The following is a 23,953-nucleotide window of genomic DNA, read 5'->3' on the forward strand; positions in this document are numbered from 1 at the left end:
AACGGATGGCAGTGTAGATTTAACAAAAAAAATAAATAAATCGCTTTGGGCCCACTCGCAAGAACTTCAGGCAAAAGCTTTTGCTGGAAATCCGTGTCTGGACGTCGGGACAGCCGGAGGCTACGAGGGCCACGGAGGGGCCACCGTGATGTATGACTTTTATCCACACCATACATCCATTTAAAAAAATAAATTGCAATTAAATTGAAATCCAAAGGAATCAAGTCGACTTAATCAACTTGCAATTTTTGCATGATTTCATATGTTCTAGACATCCTCCAATGATTTTGAAAAAAGAATATGTTCCTTCTTCAAATCTGTATTATGCAGAAGAAATAAGTAGACTTGTGGAACATCCGAGCCATTAAAAGCATGGACCACGCCACAAAATAAAGCTGGCCCACTTGCTAGGTAGGCTTACTGTCAAAATCAATGGATCCCAGCATAAAAATGCAATAGACCAAAATGAGTAGATAATGTTCTTAGTGTGGCCCATCTTTTCAACTGCCCGTATCTCTTACACAATGACACGTTAGTGGGAAAGAAGGGAGCTGGATGTGAGAGTTCATATACAGTGCCTGTATCTGATAATTTCATATACACCCATTGAATTTCATTTATACTTACAATATAAATCACTCATGTATCATCATTGACCAATCATAATCATAATCAACACAATTGATTATGATATCTAAATACAGCATTATTATGATACGTGGCATTCATGTATCATCATTGACCAATCATACTCGATCAACACAATTTATTATGTTATCTAAATGCAGAATTATTATGATATGTGGCCATTTGCATTGTATACACCAGATTTAAGATCAGATAAGTGAGGCCAATGGTTCAAAAATCCAGACCATTGATCTGTTGGGTCCCACGCAGGACAGAGATTGAAAGGCTTAGATTTTTCCTATCGAGGCTATCTTAGAGGTGAGGTCCAAACATGGTGGGACATGGCATGCCAATGGTCTGGATAACCGATCCATGGGCCCCACTAATCAGAACTTAAAAACCGTGTGTTACCATGCAAAGATGTGGGCCGTGTATTAAATAGTTTTGGGACCCTCCTCGGCGATCAGGGCTTTGAGCCGTTGCAACAGCCAATCGAAGTCATCTGGAGTCTTGAGGAGGCTGAGACGAACGTAGCGGCTTTCGGCACCGAAAAAGCTACCCTCGCGGCCGATGATGCCTGCGGCTTTAAGGACGCTGTTGCAATCTTTTTCTTCCTCTCTCTCACACTTCAGCCAAGCATAAGCTGCCACGTGTACAATCATCACATAAGTCAGAAGAGTTCACACGTGCCAATATGGCATGCGTATTTGATCAAGTGGGCTACATTGTTTGGGTGTTCTGGCCTAAAAATCAAGCTGATTTACTCTTAAAAGTGGTCGATGGTGTTTGAAAAAAGTGGACGGCTGAGACGGTTCTAATTTTCTTCTGGCCGTCCATTTGGTCTGTGCGGTGTGGCCCATCTGAAGAGTGAAACAGCCTGATTTGAAGGGTCACGCCCAATCTGACCCTGCAAAATCCCACCCTTTACATGCTGCTTGATAAAATTATAGTGATTGGATAATCCAAACCATTGAATTAATAGTATGATGGGAGATGTGGTTCCCAAATAGTACAAATGCAGCTACGTGCAGGGGAAAGTTTTCCCATGCACTAGCCCACTCGATCATCTCCCCTGCGTAATGAATAAGGATGATAAAACAGAGGCTAGAAGCCTAGAAGAGTATACAGTACGGTGGCTGTAGGTTTTTGTACAGTACGTCTGAGCTTCTAGTTTGTACAAATGGGACCATATTTAAATAATCCAAGACGTTGGTATGATAGGCCCCACTATGAATAGACCATGCACCACAAATACCACGGCTTTTCTCTTGATTGAATCTGAACCATCGTTATGTTGTCTTTCTTAACCGTCTATTTCTCAGCCACCCACTTAAGCGTTAGGATTTCCAATCTGAGGAATTTTTGCTGCATTTTCTATGGTGAGGAACACTGTAACCACAGTTTCTACTGCACAACCATTCTGCCAGAGCATTGTCCAATCAGGTTATTATACAGTGCTAGGGGCCTAGAGATTGCACAGTAATTACAAGTGGACTCATTGTTGGGAGATCTAAACCGTTGATATTATGGGCCACAGTGTATAAATATATATTTATAAAAGAATTAAGACTTTTGGTAGGTGGCTAATAAAGAAAAGAACGGGATCTCAGTCAACAGCCCAAATATTCTGTACAAAGAGTCAAAAAATCTGGATGATATTTAGTACATGAGCCATCCAATGTGAGGCACATCACACCAACGGTTCTGATCATTGAACGTTGCCCCAAAACCATAAAATACAGACTAATGAGCATGGATGCTGGTTGGGTTAGAATTAGAAAGAAATGCACCTGGAGAAGGATCTGTAATCTTTTTGAAGTAAGAGCAGTACTTAGGAGCCAGTTTCTGGAGTGAGAAACGGTTTGATGTGGATAAGATATTGTTTAATCTGAGCCATCGATCACTCATCCTGTTGTGTCCAAAGTCGAAGAAGTCATTTCCTCCATCTTTTAAGACAGCTTTGAGAAGCTTGAAAGCCCTCAATTGGGTATCACGTGAGGCACCCATGGTGTTTAGCTCTGAATACGTAGTCATCGTTTGATACACGTTCTCATCCTTTATCAAGGCCCACCTGCGGAAAATTCATGTTCAGGCCAATATTAGCCGTTAAAAGCTTACCCGAAACTCCCTCGACCCAATTCAGACTGACCCAAGGACTTATCGAAGCTATCTAAACACTTAAACAGGGTCAAAATGACTCCTTGTATGCCATCAGAAATCTAAATTCCGCTAGCATACTTTGGACCAATCAAAAGTTGCCACGTGGCACCAAGAGCCATGAACTCATTGCACCTCAGAATTCATGACTAAGAAAGTAGTGAAAATCAAATTTCCGCTATTTTCCTTAATAAAATTAAAAAAAAAAAAAAAAAATCAACTTTACTACCATACACAAAATTCCTAGAAGAAATGTATAGGAATTTGAGCCAGTTGAGTTATAAGAGAAAATCTAACTTCTTTATGTAGCTATTTGCCCTCAATTTTTTCTTAAATTATTTAATTTACTATTCCATCAGCTAATGATCAAGTGTTTCCTTATGGGTGCTAGTAACCAATTAAAGCTTGCCACATGGTATTTTACCTTCCAACTTTCCACGAGTTATGCAAATGCCACCAAACCCATCTATAAATAACCAATTTCTTTCATTTCTCACAATCAATCCCCTCTCTAGAAAAAAATAAAAAATAAAAAATTCTCAAGCTAAGGAGAGAATTGTGAGAAGAGAGAGAAAGAACCCGAGCCTTCGATCACAGGATGGATCTCATGAACTAATGTCGAAGTCTAAGATATCTCGCTTCTACGAAGAGTGTCGGGCCTTCTTTTTCCTCTCTCATATTTTCATTTGTCGATTATCCCATGTGGCTTACACACTGCTTTTACTTCGCTTGTAATCACACCACAGTATTTTCCTTCTCCAAAACCACCTCTACCGTATTTTATTCTGTTTTTAACCCAATGCACCCAACATACATTTTGTCTTATTGAGCAATTGGATCTTAACACATCAAAAATTGAGAATCAATTTTTTCTTTTTCCCTTTTTTACTTTAAGCAATAACAATCTCATCGATCAAAGTAATTGTTGAGCCTCCTTGGTTCTGATTGAAGTTGTGCAATAATTCCTTTTAGTTTTGGATCTTGTTGATAATTAGGTTGCGGCAACTAATATCTAGAGCTTAAAGTTTTCAAAAATTCTCAAATCCCACAAAGTAAATACTACACACTTGCGGGCGAAAAGGGTGCCTAACCCCTCCTCCATCACCGATGCTCCCTACTTAGAATATCTGATCACAAACCAACGGTTGAAGTCCATTTTTCACAGGGAACCTTCATTTTCCTTGGTCTATCACTGTTCCGTCTGATCAAAACCAAGGAGGCTCAACAATGACTTTGATCGACTGCTTATTGGTGACTCCAAGTCAATTGACTCATCATCCAATCCAATTGTTACTTAGAGAGCAAGAAAGAGCTCCAAAATCATTGGCTAGTAGGGACTCCAAGTCAATTGACTCATCGTCCAATCAAATTGTCACTTTAGATAGCAAGAAAGAGTCGGACACATGGGTTTTGATACAAGGAGAGTCATTTGATGATCTGAAAGAGTATGGCCCATGATAAACACTTTTCTTTTTTTTGGTAATTTTTTAACGCACGCACATACAATTGCTTATTTTGGACTTTATCCAAATAGTTGGACCATTATAACTTGTGTAAGATGATGATGGATGGCTAAGAACTTTTGGTGCAAGACATACTGTACGTGGTGATCTTATATCAGTGGCTTGTGGGACTTAATCTATATGCGGAATAGGCCCACGGATCTGTCTGTGCATGGGACATAGCGATCAGGGGTCGGATAGCTTACCTAGCTGAGACGCCGCCATGGAAGCCAGATAAGAATACCAGAATACCTATAGAGCTTAGGATCTTCCTCTCCTTCACACCCTTTCTGCAATTCACAAGATGGGACTCGAATTTCTGTTGTGGTGTAGGATCGGGGACCCAGCTCTCTTTTATAAAATCTATGGAGAGAGAGTTTCAAACCCATCACAACTCTCTCTCCCACGCTCCACATTGTAGCATCCTAATGCAACTCAAATTCCTGTCTGCGTAAGACAGCTATAACATTCCAGCCCTAGCACGCAGAGCTGCGCAGATAGACTGCGCAGCGCATCACATGAAGTGGGGCCCACTGTTCTACTCAATCATCCAGTCCAACTGTATGACAATCCAGACCGTTGAGCAGTGAGGGCCACTAAATAGAGTTCTTACAATCTCCCACTTGGGCCTCATTGAGCAACGTTAGTGATAGTCATATAAAATTATTTTGAAAACAAGTTTTGATCTTTTAAGAAAATATCTAAATGGTTAACCAAAAAAACAGTTGGACAGTATGAGTAATGCTATTCAATCTGGTCCATCAAGACAGTCAGTATCGAAACGCGGTAGTCATCACAACATTTAATTTAGGCGAAGTGAGTCTAAGCGCGATCACAAATACTTTCAATCTTAACAACATAGATCACGAACTAAGAAATGTAGTATAAGGATTATACATGTTAGTATGGCAATATGTGTCTATCCTTAAGAGGTCCTGAAGCTTTTAATGTTTCCAACAAGACACGACTGTAGTTCTACTTACTCAAAATTTGCGCATATATATAGAGAAGTAGAAATAAATCTTTATATCAAAATCATCCAAACAAACTGTATAAAACGAGATCTCTAAGTGTCTATGAAAATCAAAGTATGCTCAATTCCCACTAATTGAAAACATCTATAGGATTAATGACTCCCATGGATGTTACATGCTCCTAAAATGGCGTGTTAGGAAGCCCTTTAGTGAGCGGATCTGCAATCATCTGCTTAGTACTGATGAATTCCACGGACACTTAACGATTTTGAACCATTTCCTTTACAACAAGATATTTAATGTCGATATGCCTCGACTTTGACGAATGCTTGTTGTTACTAGAGAAGGAAATAGTAGCCAAATTATCGTAAAATATTCTCAATGGTTTCGGGATATGCTCCAGTACCCACAAACCTGAGAAGAAACTTTGTAACCATAGTGCCTGATTAGATGCCTCATGGCAGGCAATAAATTCAGCTTCCATAGTGGATGAGGCTGTGGTAGATTGTTTTACGCTTTTCCACGACACAGCTCCTCCCACCATCATGAAGATGTATCCTTAAGTAGACTTCTTAGTATCAACGCAGCCTGCGAAGTCTGCATCTGAATATCCCATCAACTCCAACTGATCAGACCTTCTGTATGTGAGTCCAAAGTCTTTCGTTCTCTAAAGATACCGTAATACTTTCTTTATAGCTATCCAATGTTGCATTCCTGGATTAGATAGATATCTTCTCAACATTCCAGTGACAAAGGAAATGTCCAATCACGTACAGACTTGAGCATACATGATGCTTCCTACTACTGATGCATACGAAAATTCTTTCATTCGATTCTTTTCTAAATCATTCTTTAGACACTGAAATAAATAAAATTTGTCGCCCTTCACAATGAGCGACTTTCTTGAAGCACAATTTTGCATGCCATACCTTTCGAGTACCCTAGTAATATAGGCCCTCTGTGACAAGCTGAGCAATCCAAGTGTTCTGTCACGGCGAATCTCAATGCCGATGACGTAAGAAGTTTCACCAAAGTCTTTCATTTCAAACCTTTAAGATAAGAATTTCTTTGTGTCATTCAACATTCTGGTATCACTGCTAGCTAACAGAATGTCATCAACATACAAAATCATCATAACGAACTTACTCCCACTAGTTTTAATGTAGATGCATTCATCTGCAGTGTTTTCTACAAAGCCATATAAAGAAATTACTTCATGAAACTTAAGGTACCATTATCGCAATGCCTGTTTCAACCCATAGATGAACTTCTTAAGTTTGCAAACCAAATATTTTAAGTCAGTAACTACAAAACCTTCGGGCTGCAACATGTACACATTCTCATTCAGATCCCCATTGAGAAATGCAATCTTTACATCCATCTGATGTAACTCTAAATCCATATGAGCTACAAGAGCCATTATGATCCTGAATGAGTCTTTCTTGGATACTGGTGAGAAAGTCTCCTTAAAGTCAATGCCCTCACGTTGGTTAAAACCCTTGGCAACAAGTCTGACTTTATATCGTTCGACATTACCTTTAGAGTCTCGTTTGGTTTTAAATATTCATTTACAACCAATCGGCCTTATTCCAGTGGGTAACTCTACAAGATCCCATACTTTATTGTCCTGTATGAATTTCAACTCATCTTTCATGGCATTAAACCAACGAGAAGGATCAGCACTTTGTTTGACTTGTGTAAAGGATTCAGGATCCTTTTCCACCCCTATGTCAAAGTCATATTCCTGTAAGTATACGATGTAATCGTCTCGATTTACAGGCCTTCTCTCTCTTTCAGATCTTCTTAATGGTTCAGCTTGTTGGGTCTGATCTTGATTTTTCTCATCAGTGGTTTGTATATAAGGTTCTACGTGGTGCTCTGCAGTGACTGCAGAATCGACTGCATCATTAATGTCCACGTGATCTGGATTGACTATGAAAGGAGTCACAGTCCTTTGTTCCTCAAATACAAAATTTCTTATGTTCGTGCTTCCACTATCTTTAGTGTCCTCAATGAATCTGGCATTCTCAGTCTCAACAATCCTGATGGAGTGGGAATGACAATAGAATCGATAGCCTTTTGATCTTTCTAGGTATCCAATGAAGAAACAACTTATGGTTGTAGGATCAAGCTTCTTTTCATGCGGGTTATAAATTTTGGCCTCAGCAGAACAACCCTAGACATGTAGATATCGGAGACTTAGTTTTCTCCCATTCCACAACTCAAAAGGAGTTTTGCTTACTGCTTTGCTGGGAACCCTGTTTAATATATGAACTGCAGTTTTGATCGCATCACTCCACAGATATTCTGGCAATGTTGAATTACTGACCATACTTCACACCATATCCATAAGGGTGCGGTTACGTCTTTCAGCAACTCCATTCTGCTCTGGAGTACCAGGCATAGTGTACTGAGCAACAATGTCATAATCCTGCAGGTATTTAGCGAATGGCCCTGGATTACGTCCTGATTCGTCATATCTGCCATAGTATTCACCACCACAGTCAAATCTGACAACTTTAATTCTTTTATCGAGTTGATTTTCAATCTCGGCCTTAAAGATTTTAAAAGCATCCAGGGCATCTGATTTCTCACTAATAAGGTATAGGTACCCAAAGCGAGAGTAGTCATCTATAAAGGTAATGAAATATTTGTGGCCACTCCATGAGGCTGTAGGGAATGGTCCACAGATATCTGTATGTATAACCTCTAATATATCTACACTCCTGGTTGCACCTTTCTTTCTCGTTTTAGTCTGTTTTCCTTTTATACAATCAATGCATACTTTATAGTCAGAGAAGTCTAGAGAATGTAAAATTCCTTCTCGCACAAGCCTGTCTAATCTCTCACGAGATATATGGCATAGCCGCCTATGCCACAACATGGAGGAATTCTCATAGTCTAGTCTTCGCTTGGATCCCACTACATTTCCATGTAAGGTATTGATATTATAAACGTGAGAGGCAATCAAGTTTAACTAATATAAGTTGTTTACTAAAGAGCCAATTCCAATTTTAATGGAATTAAAGTAAATACTAAAATTTTTATTTTCAAAGTGGAACAAATATCCCAACTTATCCAAACAGAAAATTGAAACTAAATTGCGCCTTATAGACGGCACATAGAATGTATTTACTAAATTCAAAAATTGACCAGACTTCAACTTAAGCCTATGGACTCCTATTACCTCTACGTCAACTTTGACACCATTGCCTACGTATACTGAGCGCTCCACATCAATTGGTGGCCTGGCCTATAGTAATTCCTACATAGAAGTGCATATGTGAATAGTAGTTCCTAAATCTATCCACCAGGAATCTGTTGACATATCGGTCAAATTAGATTCAAAACAGACAAGAACAGAATGATTACCTTTCTTTATGAGTCAATCCTTAAAACCTTCGCAGTCTTTCTTTAGATGACCCGTCTTTTTACAAAAGAAGCACGATTTGCCTTTAACCCGTTTGCATTTAGATCCATTTCCAGATTGATTCTCATGGTTTCCAGATGGAGGACCAGAAAATCCATTATTAGAACCTTATTTCCTCTTCCTTTTACCTTCATTTCTTTGCCCATGCCCTTGTCCTGAAGTCACCATATTAACATTTTGAACTTTTATCATCTATCTGATCCTGTCTTCTTCTTGAACGCACTGAGTGATGAGTTCATCCAATGTCCACATGTCCTTTAGAGTGTTATAGTTTACCAGGAACGTGCCGAATTGGGGAGGTAGGTTGTTCATGATCAAATGAACCAGTTGATCATCAGTGAGTACAAGCCCTAGAGCATGGATCTTAGAAACAACTTCAATCTGTTCTACAATGTATTCACAGATGTTACCTTTTCCATCGTAGGACAAGCAAGTTAATTTATTCAAAAGAATGCCCACTTCAGATTTATCAGATTTCTTGAATCTTTTTTCCATTTCAGTCGGGAAAACTTTAGCCTTATCTGTTTCAGGCATGGCACCCTTCATCGATTCAGAAATTGAATACTTAATGACTTTCAGGCATGTATCATTTGATCTAAACCATGCAACCTATCGATTATATTCAGCTTCAGTGGCATTATCAGATGGCTTTGGCGGTTCTGGTGTTATTAGGGCAAGATCTAATTGAAGACAGCCCAGTACAACTTCAATGGCGTTCTTCCATTGAGCGTAATTAGATCCATTAAGGGCAAGGACTTGATTCTGGTTAGTTGGGATTGCGAGTGAAATAAAGGAGATACATATATACTCACATTAGTTCATAGTTTCACAAATCAATTTCGTGAATGTAAACAAATATCAGGCAAAGTTAACCAATTCAGTTGCTAAGGGAGGCATCAACTGAATTATCAAGGATGACGATGGGCCCAACCATCTCATCCTAGTGAGAATCTGTTACATCATCATCATTCCTCCTATGGGCAGTAATGATAACATGTTAGTAATCCTCCTGAATATGAAGCTAAGTGATATCAGTGATGTAAAACTGAGACACTCAACACCTGTGGGTGAGATGAGTCTTTCAGCTTTACATTACCTATACCATTTACTCCACCCGTTCACTTGACTGCCATACAATAATCATCTATGTTTTCGTTATCGTACGCATGAAAATGTGAACGCAACTATATGCAATCCACTTATCCCAATGTTACAAGTTTGTACTTGTAGAATTTTCATCGATTGAGGTCACTATGGTAGCTAACACAACTGAATCCAAAACTACAAATATAGACTGCAAGATTATTATTATAATCCTACCTCTCTATGGATTATATCTTAATTATTCTAATGCGGCCCACTAGATAGTTAGTTTTGATCATTGGAAAATAGATGATCTAAAGAGAGAAACTGTCAGATATGTTTCGCTTTCTACGATCTAATGGTCTATGTAATAATATTAAGGATGGGTAATGGGCCTAAATAGGGGCTTCATCAAAATTTAATCTGTATGATCTATACATCATTCTTAAGGCACTCATAATTAGAATAGAATTATCACAAGATGGGTGGTAATAATCAATAATACGTTCAGTTCAATTATAGTATATACACACCCTTGATCCCCAATTAGTGAATATTCTACATGAGATGCCTACGGAATACATAATAGATGATTTAGATCTATTAATCAATGTCCACAATGTAAACACAATGTTTACAAAGTCAATCATATATGACCTTGGCCCATCAATGGTTATGAAAAATCAGGCCCATGGATGTCTTTTAGAAGACTAATGGCCCAAATATTCAGTGGAATGTGCCCAAGGGTCAGAAATGGGCTTACACATCATGTCAGGCCCGGTTCAAAGATCCAGAGAGTGGATCCGATTGAACTGAAATCGGGTCGAGAGAACGGATCCAATTAAACTAAAATCGGGTCAGAGGACCCGTCCTCTTATAAGGTCGGTTTTCGACCTAATTCCAGTCGCAACGAAGGAGAAAAAAAAAAAAAAAAAAAGCAGGTCGTTTTCGACCAGATGTCTGCGGCGAGGAAGGAGCCAGTAGATCTCGACCCGCTGTATGCAATCTCGGAAAAAGAAGAAGAAAGAGAGATGAATCTCATCTGTTCTCCTCTGTCCGCTCGATCAGATGAAGAGAAGATCGACGATGGCATCTCCCTCGATTCTATATGAGACCCAAATTCCTCCAAATACGTCGAACATGGTCATGGTTGAACGATGTGGCTAGTTCAAAGCTTCAACAGCCATGAATGGAGGTGGATCTAGAGAAATCGAAGTTTCTCAGACAACTCCAGTGGAAGAACCAATCGTTCATGGCGGCCTTCACCAATTCATAGGTATGGGTATACAAATCCCTAATTAACGGGATTTAGAGTTTCGAATGATCTTTAATTCATGATTTGGGGTTTAGAATCTGAAATCCCCAATATCTGAATTTGGGATCAAAATCCCTAATTCTGAATTTGGGATTCAAAATCCCTAATTGGATAACTGGATTCCAAAATCCCAATTTGGGGTTTTCAATCCAAAATCCCTAATTCTCAGAATCTGGGAATCTGGATTCCGAAATCCCTAATCAGATGTCTGTATTTAGGGGTTCGAATCCAAAATCCCTAATTTAACTGGATTTAGGGATTCGAAATCGCAAACCTTAATTATCTGCTGAATACAGGGATTCTAAATCCCTAATCTTAGCTGAATTTTTGGGGTTTATGAGACTGAAATCCCAATATTGGATTTGGGATTAAACTCCCTAAACATTAATACAGCTTCGAATTTGGGAAAAAATAAACCCTGATTATCTATATGGGTTTTGAATCTGAAATCCCTAATACGAACCTGAATATGAAAATTAGATGAATCTGATCATCATGCCTTTGCACAGTGGCTCTGATACCAACTGTGGGACTTAATCTATTTGCGGAATAGGCCCACGGATCTGTCTGTGCATGGGACATGGCGATTAGAGGTCGGATAGCTTAGCTAGCTGAGACGCCGCCATGGAAGCCGGATAAGAATACCAGAATACCTGTAGAGCTTAGGATCTTCCTCTCCTTCACACCCTTTCTGCAATTTACAAGATGGGACTCGAATTTCTGTATGGTGTAGGATCGGGGACCCAACTCTCTTTTATAGAATATGTGGAGAGAGAGTTTGAAACCCATCACAACTCTCTCTCCCATGCTCCACATTGTAGCATCTTAGTGCAACTCAAATTGCTGTCTGCGTAAGACAGCTATAGCGACCCAGGTAATTAATCCCACAATGATTTTACTAACCAATATGTTTAAAACATTCTTTCAATATTATTAATACTACCTATACTAGTCATTTTTTAAATTTTATTTCAACCGTTCAAATCAAAAGTTAATGTGGATTAGAGTTTCCAAAACATGAGGAGGGCATTTCTATTTGGGTATTAAAGATCCGAACAATGGGAATATGATTCACAGTCTATGAAAGGTGATTCTCAACATTGCAACACACTAGAGAACAAGAAAAATAGAAGAAAATCATAAGAAAAAACCCAAGAAATCCCACATCCATGAGGACTCACCTCCAGGCCGTCATCTTTTGGACACTGATCAACAGTTCAGATCTCTAATTAATTTTTTTCAGGTGACAGGGAAGGAAACTTTTGAGAAATCATGGTTAGACATTTTACCAATACCAATACTTGAACTAGGTTATTTTAACTTCTGATCACCAAAAACTATTTATTTTCCTTCGAAATTCTAATTACACTAGCTCGAGCCACATGTGGGGACGAGTCATCTGTGTGTAAGATGGGGCCTGCTCATCAAGCGATTCCATACATCTAAAAACTAAGGAAATATTGTCATCAGGTGGACCAGACATGTATCAGTTTAGTCATTTTTGTTTATATTGTATATGTTTGGCCAAGCCTAGTTTTTGACATTTTACATCTGCATTGTTGGGATTGCTTGATGAGTGGCTATAATCTTACACACAAATGTCTTTTTTATCACATATGAGGTGAATGTACTTGTGCAACAATGGAGTATAGAACTGAGAATTAATTACCCAAATCTGCTACCAGCATGACCAGTAATCTTCGAAATTGAGAAGAGCATGACATCTTCATCAGCTGGAGCTGGGATTGCAGTAAAATGTGGCCAGTAATAAGCATGGTCGTGGATTGTTTTGACAGATGGGCCTCGAAGAGTAGGTTGTCGTAGCTGTCCATCAGGATTGTTGGGTGAAGTTACAAATTCAACAAAGTCAGTTGATGAATCATTTGTGGTTTTCCACTTGAGTGCGTCTCCTTCCCATCCAAATTCATCTGACTTGAAAAATTCGGTCTGCCTTGCGTATGCCTGTAATTTGGTATCTTGTTTATGTTCAATCTCATGAAATGTTAATATTTTCTGAATGTTAAAAACATGTTTAAGAGTATAAAAACTCAACTCGTGTGTGGAAGTTATTAGGTATTGAATTTCATATAAATTTTGATTTTCCATACGTGTACTGATTCTACACGTGTGTAGGACCCTGCCGCCATCCGCACTAGGCACACGTGCCAATATGGAACATGTGTGCGTAATCAGATCTTTCTATCATGTGAGCTACACTATTTAGATGGTCAGCCTAAAGATCACTTCATTCACACCTTAGGTGAGCCATAGAATATAAAATAAATGGACAGCTATAAGAAAAGGGATTTTTATAAAAACACTACCTCATGCTTTTGGATTTTACATTCCAATACCTTTACTAAAAAGGTTTTCATTAAAGCCACCTTAATTATTAGGTATATTCATTTGGGCACCTTCTCTTAGATTTCTCTAAGGGCTGTTAAATTAACTAGGTTATTTTTCTCAAATGACGAAAAGATCCTTCTAATTGTACTTTCATCAAACAAGTGTTTGAGACATTAGGATTGTTCAATCAATCAGGTGAATTCTATTGTGAAGTATCACTCTCATGACATGTAGTATTCAGTATACAGGTGGGCGCTACAACTTCAAAATTAGGTATTATTTATAAAATCCTATAAAAAGAAATCATTTTAACGCTTGGAGGTTGTGGCCCACCTAGAAGTGGAACGGCCTGATTCGTCGAGGCATTAGATCTAAGCATCATTCCGAACCAGATGGGAAGCTCTGATCTCACACGTGTATTCAATATTGGCATGTGTGCCTGCGCGTAGATGGCATTATGGCTATCAGGCTGGGCTGGTGTCGCAAGGATGGGCGTGACGAAAGAAAATAAGAAAATAGACATATATAATAAAATCGAATTTACAATCCTTTAAATATTGATACCAAATCTTGAAAGAAGTTTCGGAATCAAACTCCAACTCAAACTTCCTAAAATTCGTAACTTACTATATAAATAGTAAATTTACTATTTATGGCAAATACCTTATCTGGCTTAACCACGTTATTCTTCTAATTTTTCTAATTGTAATCAACTCCTAAAGCTCAATTGATGAGAAGTTATAATCAAGCTATGGATTTTCGACTGTGATGGAATCTCGCAAATTCAGCATAGACAACCCAGCATAGTGGGGTTGGTTGGCTAAAGTAGCTTCTCCTTCCCAAAAACATATATGGTATGTCAAGTAACTCATTCCGGTTTGTGAGATACGTCTGTTGTAAGGTTCTGACGGTCCGGATCACCTCCACCTCTGAACGGGCCTTCTTTGGTCCCTCTTAGACATGAAAGTGCCCGCGACCCGCTCTACATCAGCTGGCCCATCGAGCTTTCAAGCATGTCCCACTTCAGGCCAGCTTGGGCAGGACTCAGGATCGTCGCCACAGGCTACGCCTGGGCCTGTTTGTTTTAGCCCACCGCAAGCCTGGGCTCAGGTTGGTCCTAGTTTTTACTTTGTCAGCCAAGCTTGGACAGATCTCGGCCCAGCTGGGCCAGATAGACAGTGTTCCCACACGTGTGTGGAATTAGGAAGCATTGATTTTCTTTAATCCTTGTTTATATTTCAAATTAAAATGTAAAAGTAGTAGTATTAACCGTGTAATAAGGAACTGATGCTACGACGCTTGCGGGATGTGACGAACCAGCTTCAGAAAGTGCATGAACCGCTGCATTAAGCAGCTGCGTCGAGCCATCACCGAAAACGATGAATCTATCGGTCGTGTTTGCGTTACCTACGATGGCGTGCAGCCGTTGGATGAGTGTCTTGAGCTTGATCGAGATGGATGAACCGTCACTCAAAACGTAGCTCATCCGGTGCCATCCCGCCACCACGACAGCGCTGCTGGCCGCATGCTGCATCCAATAAGATTCCAAGAACAGAGGATCTCCACTGCAAATATGGTATTAATAAGAAATTAATCATGATGAATGTACTGATCAACTATTGAACGGTTTGGATTCTTCTAATCTGGGGAGTTTTGATTTATGGGCCATTTACAGTGGGCCCTGCCCCAAGACCTAGATCACTTCTTCTTTTTTTTTTTTTGCCTGCGTCTGCTTCGTAGAACATCCAACCTTTGCACAAAGTGGACCACAACAGAGAGCTCACTTGGTTTGAAAATAGGACCAATCCACTCATTAGGTGGGCCATAAATGGACATTATTTTCCATTGATTTCAACGTTGTAGCCTGAATTATAGGTGGGGTATCATGGTTTTTGAATAAGGTGAACTTTATGGTGCGTCCCACCTCTTGAACGGTTAGGATGTTCCAGACAAGTGATATGCTGGTAGGAAAGAAAATGCATGTTATTTGGCAATGAGCGGGAGTTGACCTTGCCTGGCCCTGGTCCCTGCGCCTAGAGTAGAGCCGGGCATCAGTCAAGTCAAACCCAGTATGGGCTGACCCGACTCTTCCTGTTTTGAAATAGACCATACTTGAACTCAACATGTCTTAGTACAAGTCCAGCATGCCTTACTCAATCCAAAGTCTGGGTCCCGCCTGGACTAATCGAACTAAGTCCTACCGGATCACAAGTACCAGGTCAGGTGCATGCACGGGCTGAAATCACAAGTCATAACCTAAGTACACTTGCCATAATTGACGCCTCTCCATCAGCTACACTGAATTAGATCTGAATTTATATAAAAGGTAGAGAGTAATGCTCACATGCACACCTTCTAACGTGAGCACCCATGTATACCTTTGCACACATGTCATGAGCACATAATGTTAATGGTCCATGTGATGCGGCACCCCTTGAAACTCTATAAGCCCAATTTTAATCCTGATCCAAAACTCTAATAAGTCATAGCAAAGAGAAATACAAATCAAGGGAGGAAATTGTTTCCTTATGCCATAGCCAACCAGAGTTTTGTATCAGGCCAATAATTGGGCATACAAAGTTTCAAGGGGTGCCACAACATGTGGACTGTTCAGATTATGTGCCCATGACATGTGTGCAAAGTTGCACAGGGGTGTTCACCTAAGAAGGTGAGCAAGTAGCATTCCTCTCTCTCTCTCTCTCTCTCTCTCTCTATGTATATATGAGTCTAGTTTTGGATCGAGTTGCGCAACTACTGAGTTGGATTTTGGGGCGAGTTGAGTTGAGTCACTATGTGACCCAAACTCGACTCAGTTTGGGTTCGGATTGGACAAAATCTAATCGGTTCCTATCGGCTCATCCATCCAATTTGGATCAAGTCAGGTGTGAACAAGTTAGATGAGTCAAGTTTGTTAAGTCAAGTCATCCTGTGCCCAACTCCACCTGCACCCTGGCTCTAATATGACTAAAAGGGACCTGGCTCACTCTGTCTTTAAGGGGTTGGCTCCAAAAATAAAGGGTGACAAGGTATGGAAATAGTCAAATATAAGAAAATTTCAGAAAAGTACTCCCCACACAATGAATGCAGGCATAACAATGATTATGAAAGTATGATCTTAAATCCAAAAGTGCTTTTAAACTGTCTTCAAATCTTCCAGTCTTTTGTACAATAGTGACCCACTTGATGATTGAACTGGTCCACCAAACCCAGTCAGACCATTTCATCAGTGGCCATGGCTTGGCCTGGCCTACACCAGACATTGGTCATAGATTTCAAGCTCAGCCCAACCCTCCAGCCAAATTTACAGGACCTAACCTTAACCCTACAGGCCAGCTTGCTACAGCTAGGCTGGGCTACGCGACCCATTGCCACCCCTATTTGTGAACGTTTTGTTTCTAAACGTTACAGGTCTACACCACACATGGTGATAACACGAACAAAATATCAAGTTAATTAGATCATAGGATGGTCCACACTTGAATTAGGATATTTTGAATGGCCTGCATTTTATTTATTTTTTTGAATTGGGCTCACCTTATGATTGGATCCATCATATTTTTTGTTTGTCTGATAATATACCGGTGTCTAATAATATGTTGGTGTGTATGCCTTGGTCAAGTTAGATGTGAGACACATACCACACGGACCCAACAACTTGCAATTTTTCACTTTATTGTAAAGATAATGCAAAGAGAGCAGTAATATAATTTCACATCTTACAAAGTGCCTTGTAATATTGGTAACTAGAGGCACTATTTGACAAATATAGAAATGTGGTTTGTCATGGTTTCCATTGGAAAATGAATAGATCCACTATAAAAAAATTTTAAATGTGGAAAACAAGTTTATTAGGGTTTTGGGAAAAAAAAAAGGGAAATTCAACTTTCAAGAAAAAATATTTTTCACAGGTTACTTTATTAAAAAAAAAAAAAAAAAAAACCCTACATATAAGAAGAAAATGTTTTCTTTTATCAGGCAAAGTTGTTATAGTTAAGAGATTCCTTTACATCTACGCCCTCCATATTAAGTCGAGCATCGCGGTCCATGAGCACGAGAAATCTCATGTGCCTGTTTTTCTTCAAGGTAGGCCTGGGCAACCTTCTTAGTGTCCAAACCATCCACCATTACATCAGTTGAATTAGAGTACCATGGATGGAAATATTTACGGGTCAGAAATGGATTGCATGGTGAGTCCAACATAGCTGGCGTGATTTGATTGGGTCACTTTCAATTATAAAAAATGGGCACACTCAAAGTTGTCAAGTTAGGTACATATTTGACTATGCTTGTAGTGACGGCGGCCACATGACCTAATCAAAACCCGATATGTATTGTTGGGTAGATTAGGTGGTGAATGTGGAGAGCTCACTACCATGTGGTAACGTGGCAAGATTTGATTGGTGGGGCCCACAAGTAAGTCAGGCCTTATTTCAAGTTTTCTAAGTACTCAACTCATCTCTAACAGCATACAGCCTACTTATTAAATCAGTCACCACATCACCTCACCACTGGCGCTGCTGGAGGGTGGAGAGGGTGTGGATACCTGGCTGTGGGGCCCATTGTAGTGTATGTGCCTTACATCCATGTTGTCCATCTGTTTTGCCATATCATTTTAGGACGTTATCCCAAAAATGAAGCAAATCCAAATCTAAAGTGAATCACGCCATAGGAAACAGTAGTGATTGACTATTAAAAACTTCTTGTAGGTCACAAAAATTTTGAACCAAGCTGATATTTGTGTGCCCCTTTTATCCAGGTCTTTGTGACCTTGTCAATAGGTTGGATAGCAAATAAACATTACCATGGCCCCCAAGAAGTTTTTAATGGCGGGTATTCAATCACCATTATTTCCTGTGGTGTGGTCCACCTAACATTCGAAGATTATTATTTTTAGGTTATGCCCTCAGATTAGCTGTCAAAACGGATGAATATGAATGTAAGGAAAATAAATTATGGTGGGCCCCACCTTTAGGGATCCAACCACCTTGGTGGATCCAGGGATCCCTGAGGCCGCCGCTATAATGGCCACGGACTCGAGATATAAATAATATGAGATTATGTAGTGACACCAACATTACGGCTTGGTGCTGGAAAAGATCTCTTGGCCACCATGATGTATGTGTTTTATCCGCTCCGTTCATCCTTTTGCATGATTATATCAAGTCATGATCCTAAAAATGAGGCAGATACAAATCTCAGGTGGCCCACACCACAAAAAACAGTGGTGATTGAACACCCATCATTAAAAACTTCTTAAGGCCTAATGTAATGTTTATTTACCATCCAAACTGTTGATTAGGTCACCCATTAATGGTGGACATTAAATCACCACTTTTTCCTATGGTGTGGTCGACCTGAGATTTGGATCTACCTCATTTTTTTTCTCATGCCCTAATAAGATCTCTCAAAATGAATGAACGGAGTAGATAAAACACATACATCATGGTAGGGCCCACATAGCTTTTGCCACGTATGGTGTATTTGAAAGCTAGTCCAGAATTTCCCAATCATGGATCCCACTTTGGGTGAATATCCCAGTTGGATTTCCCAACTGTATAATGGATGGCCCGTGAAATGAACGGTTAGAAAGAAAATGATCAGTGATCGAAATTCAACGAACGAAATCAAATAGTTTAGATTGTGTGACTCGAGCGGATTTACCCCTGACTCAGTCAAGAAGCGAGTCACGACTCGATTCAAACCCAAACGAGTCCGAATAAATCAACAAAAAATAAAAATCCATGATTGAAACAGGAACAAACAAAGCATACCTTTCGGCATTTGCAGGACATTCAAGCGAGAATTCGGAGCAATCGGGCCCTTTGTAACATGAATAACACTCGCAGATGGGCTTTCCGTCCGAACCAATGGACCCATCTAAGAAAGCCCGCCCATGGCCGGAGCAAGAAAGAGAAGCAACAGCTTCCGCTTCCAAGGCAGCTTCCTTAGTCCATGTGAGCTCCAGCTCGGGCTCATGGCTAAGGAATAGATAGAAGAAAAAGAGATTAAGAGAGACAGATGCAGAGAGACAGAGAACGTAGTTGAAACCATGTATCTTGAACATGGGCTTCTTTTGGGCTCTCTCAAATGAGAGAGAGCTATAGAGCCGTTGAAACTTTCACTCGGCGATGAATTTTAGTTCATCGCCTATCTATTGCATCGCCTGTCTGCGGGCTCATTTGCGAGGATCTTTCTATTGGAAACAATGATTGGATTCCTAACTTAAAAGGGGGAGCGGAATAGGTACGGTCCTATCCGTGCGGCCCACCTTGATTTATGTATTGTATATCCACTCCGTTCATTAGTTTAGGAAGATAATTTTAGTGCATAAATCAAAAAAATAGGCTGATCCAAATCTCAGATGGACCATACCATGAGAAATAATAGTTAATGACCACTAAAAGTTTTGAGGGCTCGAAAGTTTTTGAATCAAGCTGATAGTTGATTTTTACCTAAATCCAGGTCTTTTCGACCTTATCAACAGGTTGGATTGAGAATAAACATTATGGTGGGCCCTAGAATGATTTTAATGGTGGGTGTTCAATCACCACTCTTTCCTATGATATGGCCCACTTGAGTTTTGGATCTACTTCAGTTTTGGGGCTCATGGTCTCAAATGATCTCATAAAACGGATGGACGGCGTGGATATACAATATATACATCAAGATGGGCCCCACGGTCAGGGCCACACCGTGTATGTGAGGCCGGGGCCGCACCCAATCGGCTCCCAAAACAACTTTACTCTTCAGATGGGACAAAGTGAATTGACAGTTTTTTGCTTTTTTTTAATCTTTCTCCCTGTCCGTCCATTTGTTTTGATATGATTATCTAAACAAGGTAGCTTACATGATGGAAAGCTCAGCTCTCACACATGTGTCAGACGAACGTGTGGAATAAGCAAATCTCTCTCTCTCTCTCTCTCTCTCTCTCTAAATATATATATAGAGAGAGAGGCATGCTCACCTACGCACCTAGGCACGTCCGCACCTTTGTACACGTGTCATAGGTGTAGAATCCGAACGGTCCATAAGATGCGGAATCCAATGAAACCTTAGGGAGTCTATTTTCACTCTGATCTAAGATTTTTGTCGGCCATAGCAAAGAGAAATTCAAATCAAGGGAATAAACTGTTTGCATTTTTCATGGCCCACCAAAGTATTTTTAGAAAGTAAAAATTCGTAACAAGGAGTTTCATGAGGTTCTGCTTCATGTGGACCGTTCAGATTTTCGAGACTCATCACATATGATGAGTTATCAAAAAAGTTCGTATGTACTCGGTACGAACTGGTTCGCAGAGAAATGCTCACACACAACTAGTTGGACCGTGAGTTTTGGTCCAACTAGCTGGGCATTTAATGAAAAAATTTCCCTTGGAATTTTAGAATGCATGTCATAGTTATGTAGAGCGACATATATGTTAAAATCTAAGCCATTCATCAGTTAGGATCCACTAAGGAGAACTTTTATGCTAAAAACTAAGAATATGCACTTTTAAGAAAAGTACAAGTGTGCATGTTAAATCTAGATCATAGGACTATTTTATTAACATCCCATTATTTTCATAAGTATTTGACATGTTTGATCATGAGATCATCATTTTTCTTTTTTGCCCCTGACAAGTTGATAATGTAATTTATCTAATGTACAGATCTGATTTTTAGTTGGATGGTCCAAATCTATAATAAGTGTATCGCCCATTCTACATTTAATGAAAAAAAAAAAAACTCTCGCAATTAATGTAAGTAAATGCTTCCATGGTAGACTTATTGCATTTTGGCATGGAAAAGGGCCGACAGCTTGAGTGGGCCCATCATTGCAATAATGTAAAATCAACCCCGTCCATTAGGTATGTCATCCCATGTTAGATCAAGTTCTCAAATTTCATTCCCATCCTTAGTTCGGGTGAATCACATGATTAGAAACAGTGTCTATGGAAAGGTTCACCCTCTAAACTATTTTCATCAGTGTGGCTCACATGAATCATATATGGACTTCATTTTTGGGACTCAGGCTTAATTTTGGTGTGATATCTAATAGCCAGAACGGATTTCATAGTTTCTTTACGATGGGCCCTGAAAAAAATCAAGAGCGGATGTCTCTCTCTTAATTTTTCTTATTGGTGTAGCCCATCTGAAACACTGATTAGCCTAATTTCTTTGCTTTGAGGCTATCACTAGATTACATGTTTAATGGTCGGAGTGGATCTTACATATATTTAAGAGTGGGCCCGTGAAAAATCTGAGGTGGGAGGGCGTGTGGTACCTGTGCCCAAAATATTACGGACGCGGGTTTCCTTCGCGAAGTTCCTGCGCAAGGATGCTGCATGGGACCCACCGAGATGTTTGTTAAAATCCACCCCGTTCATTCGTTTTGAGAGATCATTTTAGATCATGATACTCAAAAATAGATTTATATAACACTCACATGGGCCACACGGGAGGAAACATGGGGTATTCAGTGAGAACCGTTGAATCATTATTTTGGCCATAAAAGTTCTATATCAAGCTATATTTTTGGTGTTTTCACTTCATCACATTCGGAATGACATTATAAACGGTTTGGATAGCGTATAAACATTAAGATGGAGTCCAGGAGGGTTTCAACGGTGGGAATTTCTTTTCCCAATTTTCCCTCTGGTGTGACCTACTTGAGTCTTGTATCCACCTAATTTTTGGTCCCACGTCTTAAAATGAGCTCTCAAAACTGATGGACGGAATGAATTTCTATCATACATTGCAGTAGGCCCCAAACATATTGTTGGCGCAGGAACTCCCTGCGAAAGGCTTTCGCAGGAAATCCGCGTCCAAATATCACCATTTGGTGTAATTAATGCTCGTAATGTTGGCACAGAGGTGGCGTTGCGAAAGCCTTTTGCAGGAAGTTTCTGCGCAAGGATGCCGGGTGGGGCTCGGTGCAACCTATGTGAGAAATTTATTCCGTCCATCCTTTTTGCGAGCACATTTTAAGATGCTATACCAAAAATGAAGTGGATACAAGACTCAAAGGGGTCACACGAGAGGGGAAATTGGGGAAAGAAATTCCCTCCGTTGAAACTTTCCTGGACCTCCCCTTGATGTTTATATGCAATCCAAACCCTTTATAAGGTCATTCCAAATTGGATGAAGTCAAAACACTAAAAATATAGCCTGATACAAAAATTTTATGGCCATAAAAATGTTTCAACGGTGCTCACTGAATAACAACTATTTCCTCTCATGTGGCCCAATTGAGTGCTTGATGCATCTATTTTTTTTGTCACACATCCTAAAATTATCTTTCAAAAAGGATGGATGGGATAAATTTCATACAAACATATCGGTGGGGCCTACCTAGCATGCTTACGCAGGAACTTCCTGTGAAAGGCTTTTGCAGGAAATCCAGGTCGTTGTTCTGGTAATTAATCATCGTAACGCCAATCAACGAGTGATTTAAACGCAGCTTTGAAAAAGAGTGGCTCCTTAGGATAGGCTGACTATAGTGTTAATTTTAAATCTACCCTAAACATCTGATGGGTCACCTCACTTTACACCTAGGGCTCAAATTTCAGGCCCATCCATGCTTCGGGTGGACCACACAACTAGAAATAGTTGATAAAGAAAAGTTCACCTTCCAAACTATTTACGTTGGCATGGCCTACTTGAAAGATGAATGGATCTGAATTTTGTCCCCATATAAGTTCTCCTTAATGGATCCTAACTGATGAATGGCTTAGATCTTAGCAAATATGCCACTTTCCATAACCACGACATGTATTCTAAAATCCTTCAATATAGGTGTATGCATTATATAAAAGGAGGAATATTTTAATTAAATGGCCAGCTAGTTAGACCAAAAGGTGTTACTCGTAACTAGCTTATACAGGCTTGGGTCCATTCTAAAAAAAAAAAAAAGGCTTATACAAGCTTAAATGAAAATATGTCACGTCCGGATGACACCCAACTCGTCCACCAGATTGGATTCTTATGAAAAATTTATGATAGTAAAATCAGGCTGATCGCACGTTAGTGGGCCACACCTGTCTATTATTTTCTACAGACTGGCGCACCAGATGAGTGAATTGACTTCTTCCTTTTTGCCTAGTGGGTTGTTAATGGTGGGGCCAACTTATTGGACGGATTGGATGTCATTTAAAGATGACATGATGACATTTAGACGCCATTTTTTAATTTCCCACCACTTGCAGGGATCCCGTACAACAAAAGACTCTGCTGGGCCCACCGTGACGTACGTGGGGCATTACTCGGTCACAAATATAAGGTCATTCTAAAAATCCAAAGAACAGAGAAGATGGATACTTCCGCAATTGAAAACTTCTTGGGTCCACCAAAGTTTTGAATTGGGCTAACCAGAACCATTCATTTTGAAGTTCTTGATATGGCTTTTTTCTAACCATCCATACCATCAAATTAATTAGTGTTGAGTGCTCTAATCAATTTGATTAACGAAGAAAGAGGGGCCATCTACAGTGACGGCACCAGCAAGTTGGTGAAATGGGGTCCCTCCTTCCGACTCCATACT

General features: G+C 39.8%; 1 protein-coding gene across 1 annotated transcript; it reads right to left on the bottom strand.

Annotated features, from left to right (window-relative positions):
- Window positions 1–558: 558 nt before the first annotated feature.
- LOC131254314 (tryptophan aminotransferase-related protein 3-like) lies at window positions 559–19,624 on the bottom strand. The gene is made up of 5 exons (XM_058255308.1): window positions 19,206–19,624; window positions 14,705–14,999; window positions 12,758–13,050; window positions 2,418–2,698; window positions 559–1,270 (listed from the first exon to the last, which is right to left on the bottom strand). The coding sequence occupies exons 1-5, from the start codon at window positions 19,496–19,498 to the stop codon at window positions 1,062–1,064; spliced, it is 1,371 nt and encodes a 456-aa protein (XP_058111291.1). The 5' UTR covers window positions 19,499–19,624; the 3' UTR covers window positions 559–1,061.
- Between the last annotated feature and the right edge of the window lie 4,329 nt (window positions 19,625–23,953).

Source organism: Magnolia sinica, chromosome 1 (assembly GCF_029962835.1).
Source record: "Magnolia sinica isolate HGM2019 chromosome 1, MsV1, whole genome shotgun sequence".
NCBI classification, from domain to species: Eukaryota; Viridiplantae; Streptophyta; class Magnoliopsida; order Magnoliales; family Magnoliaceae; genus Magnolia; species Magnolia sinica.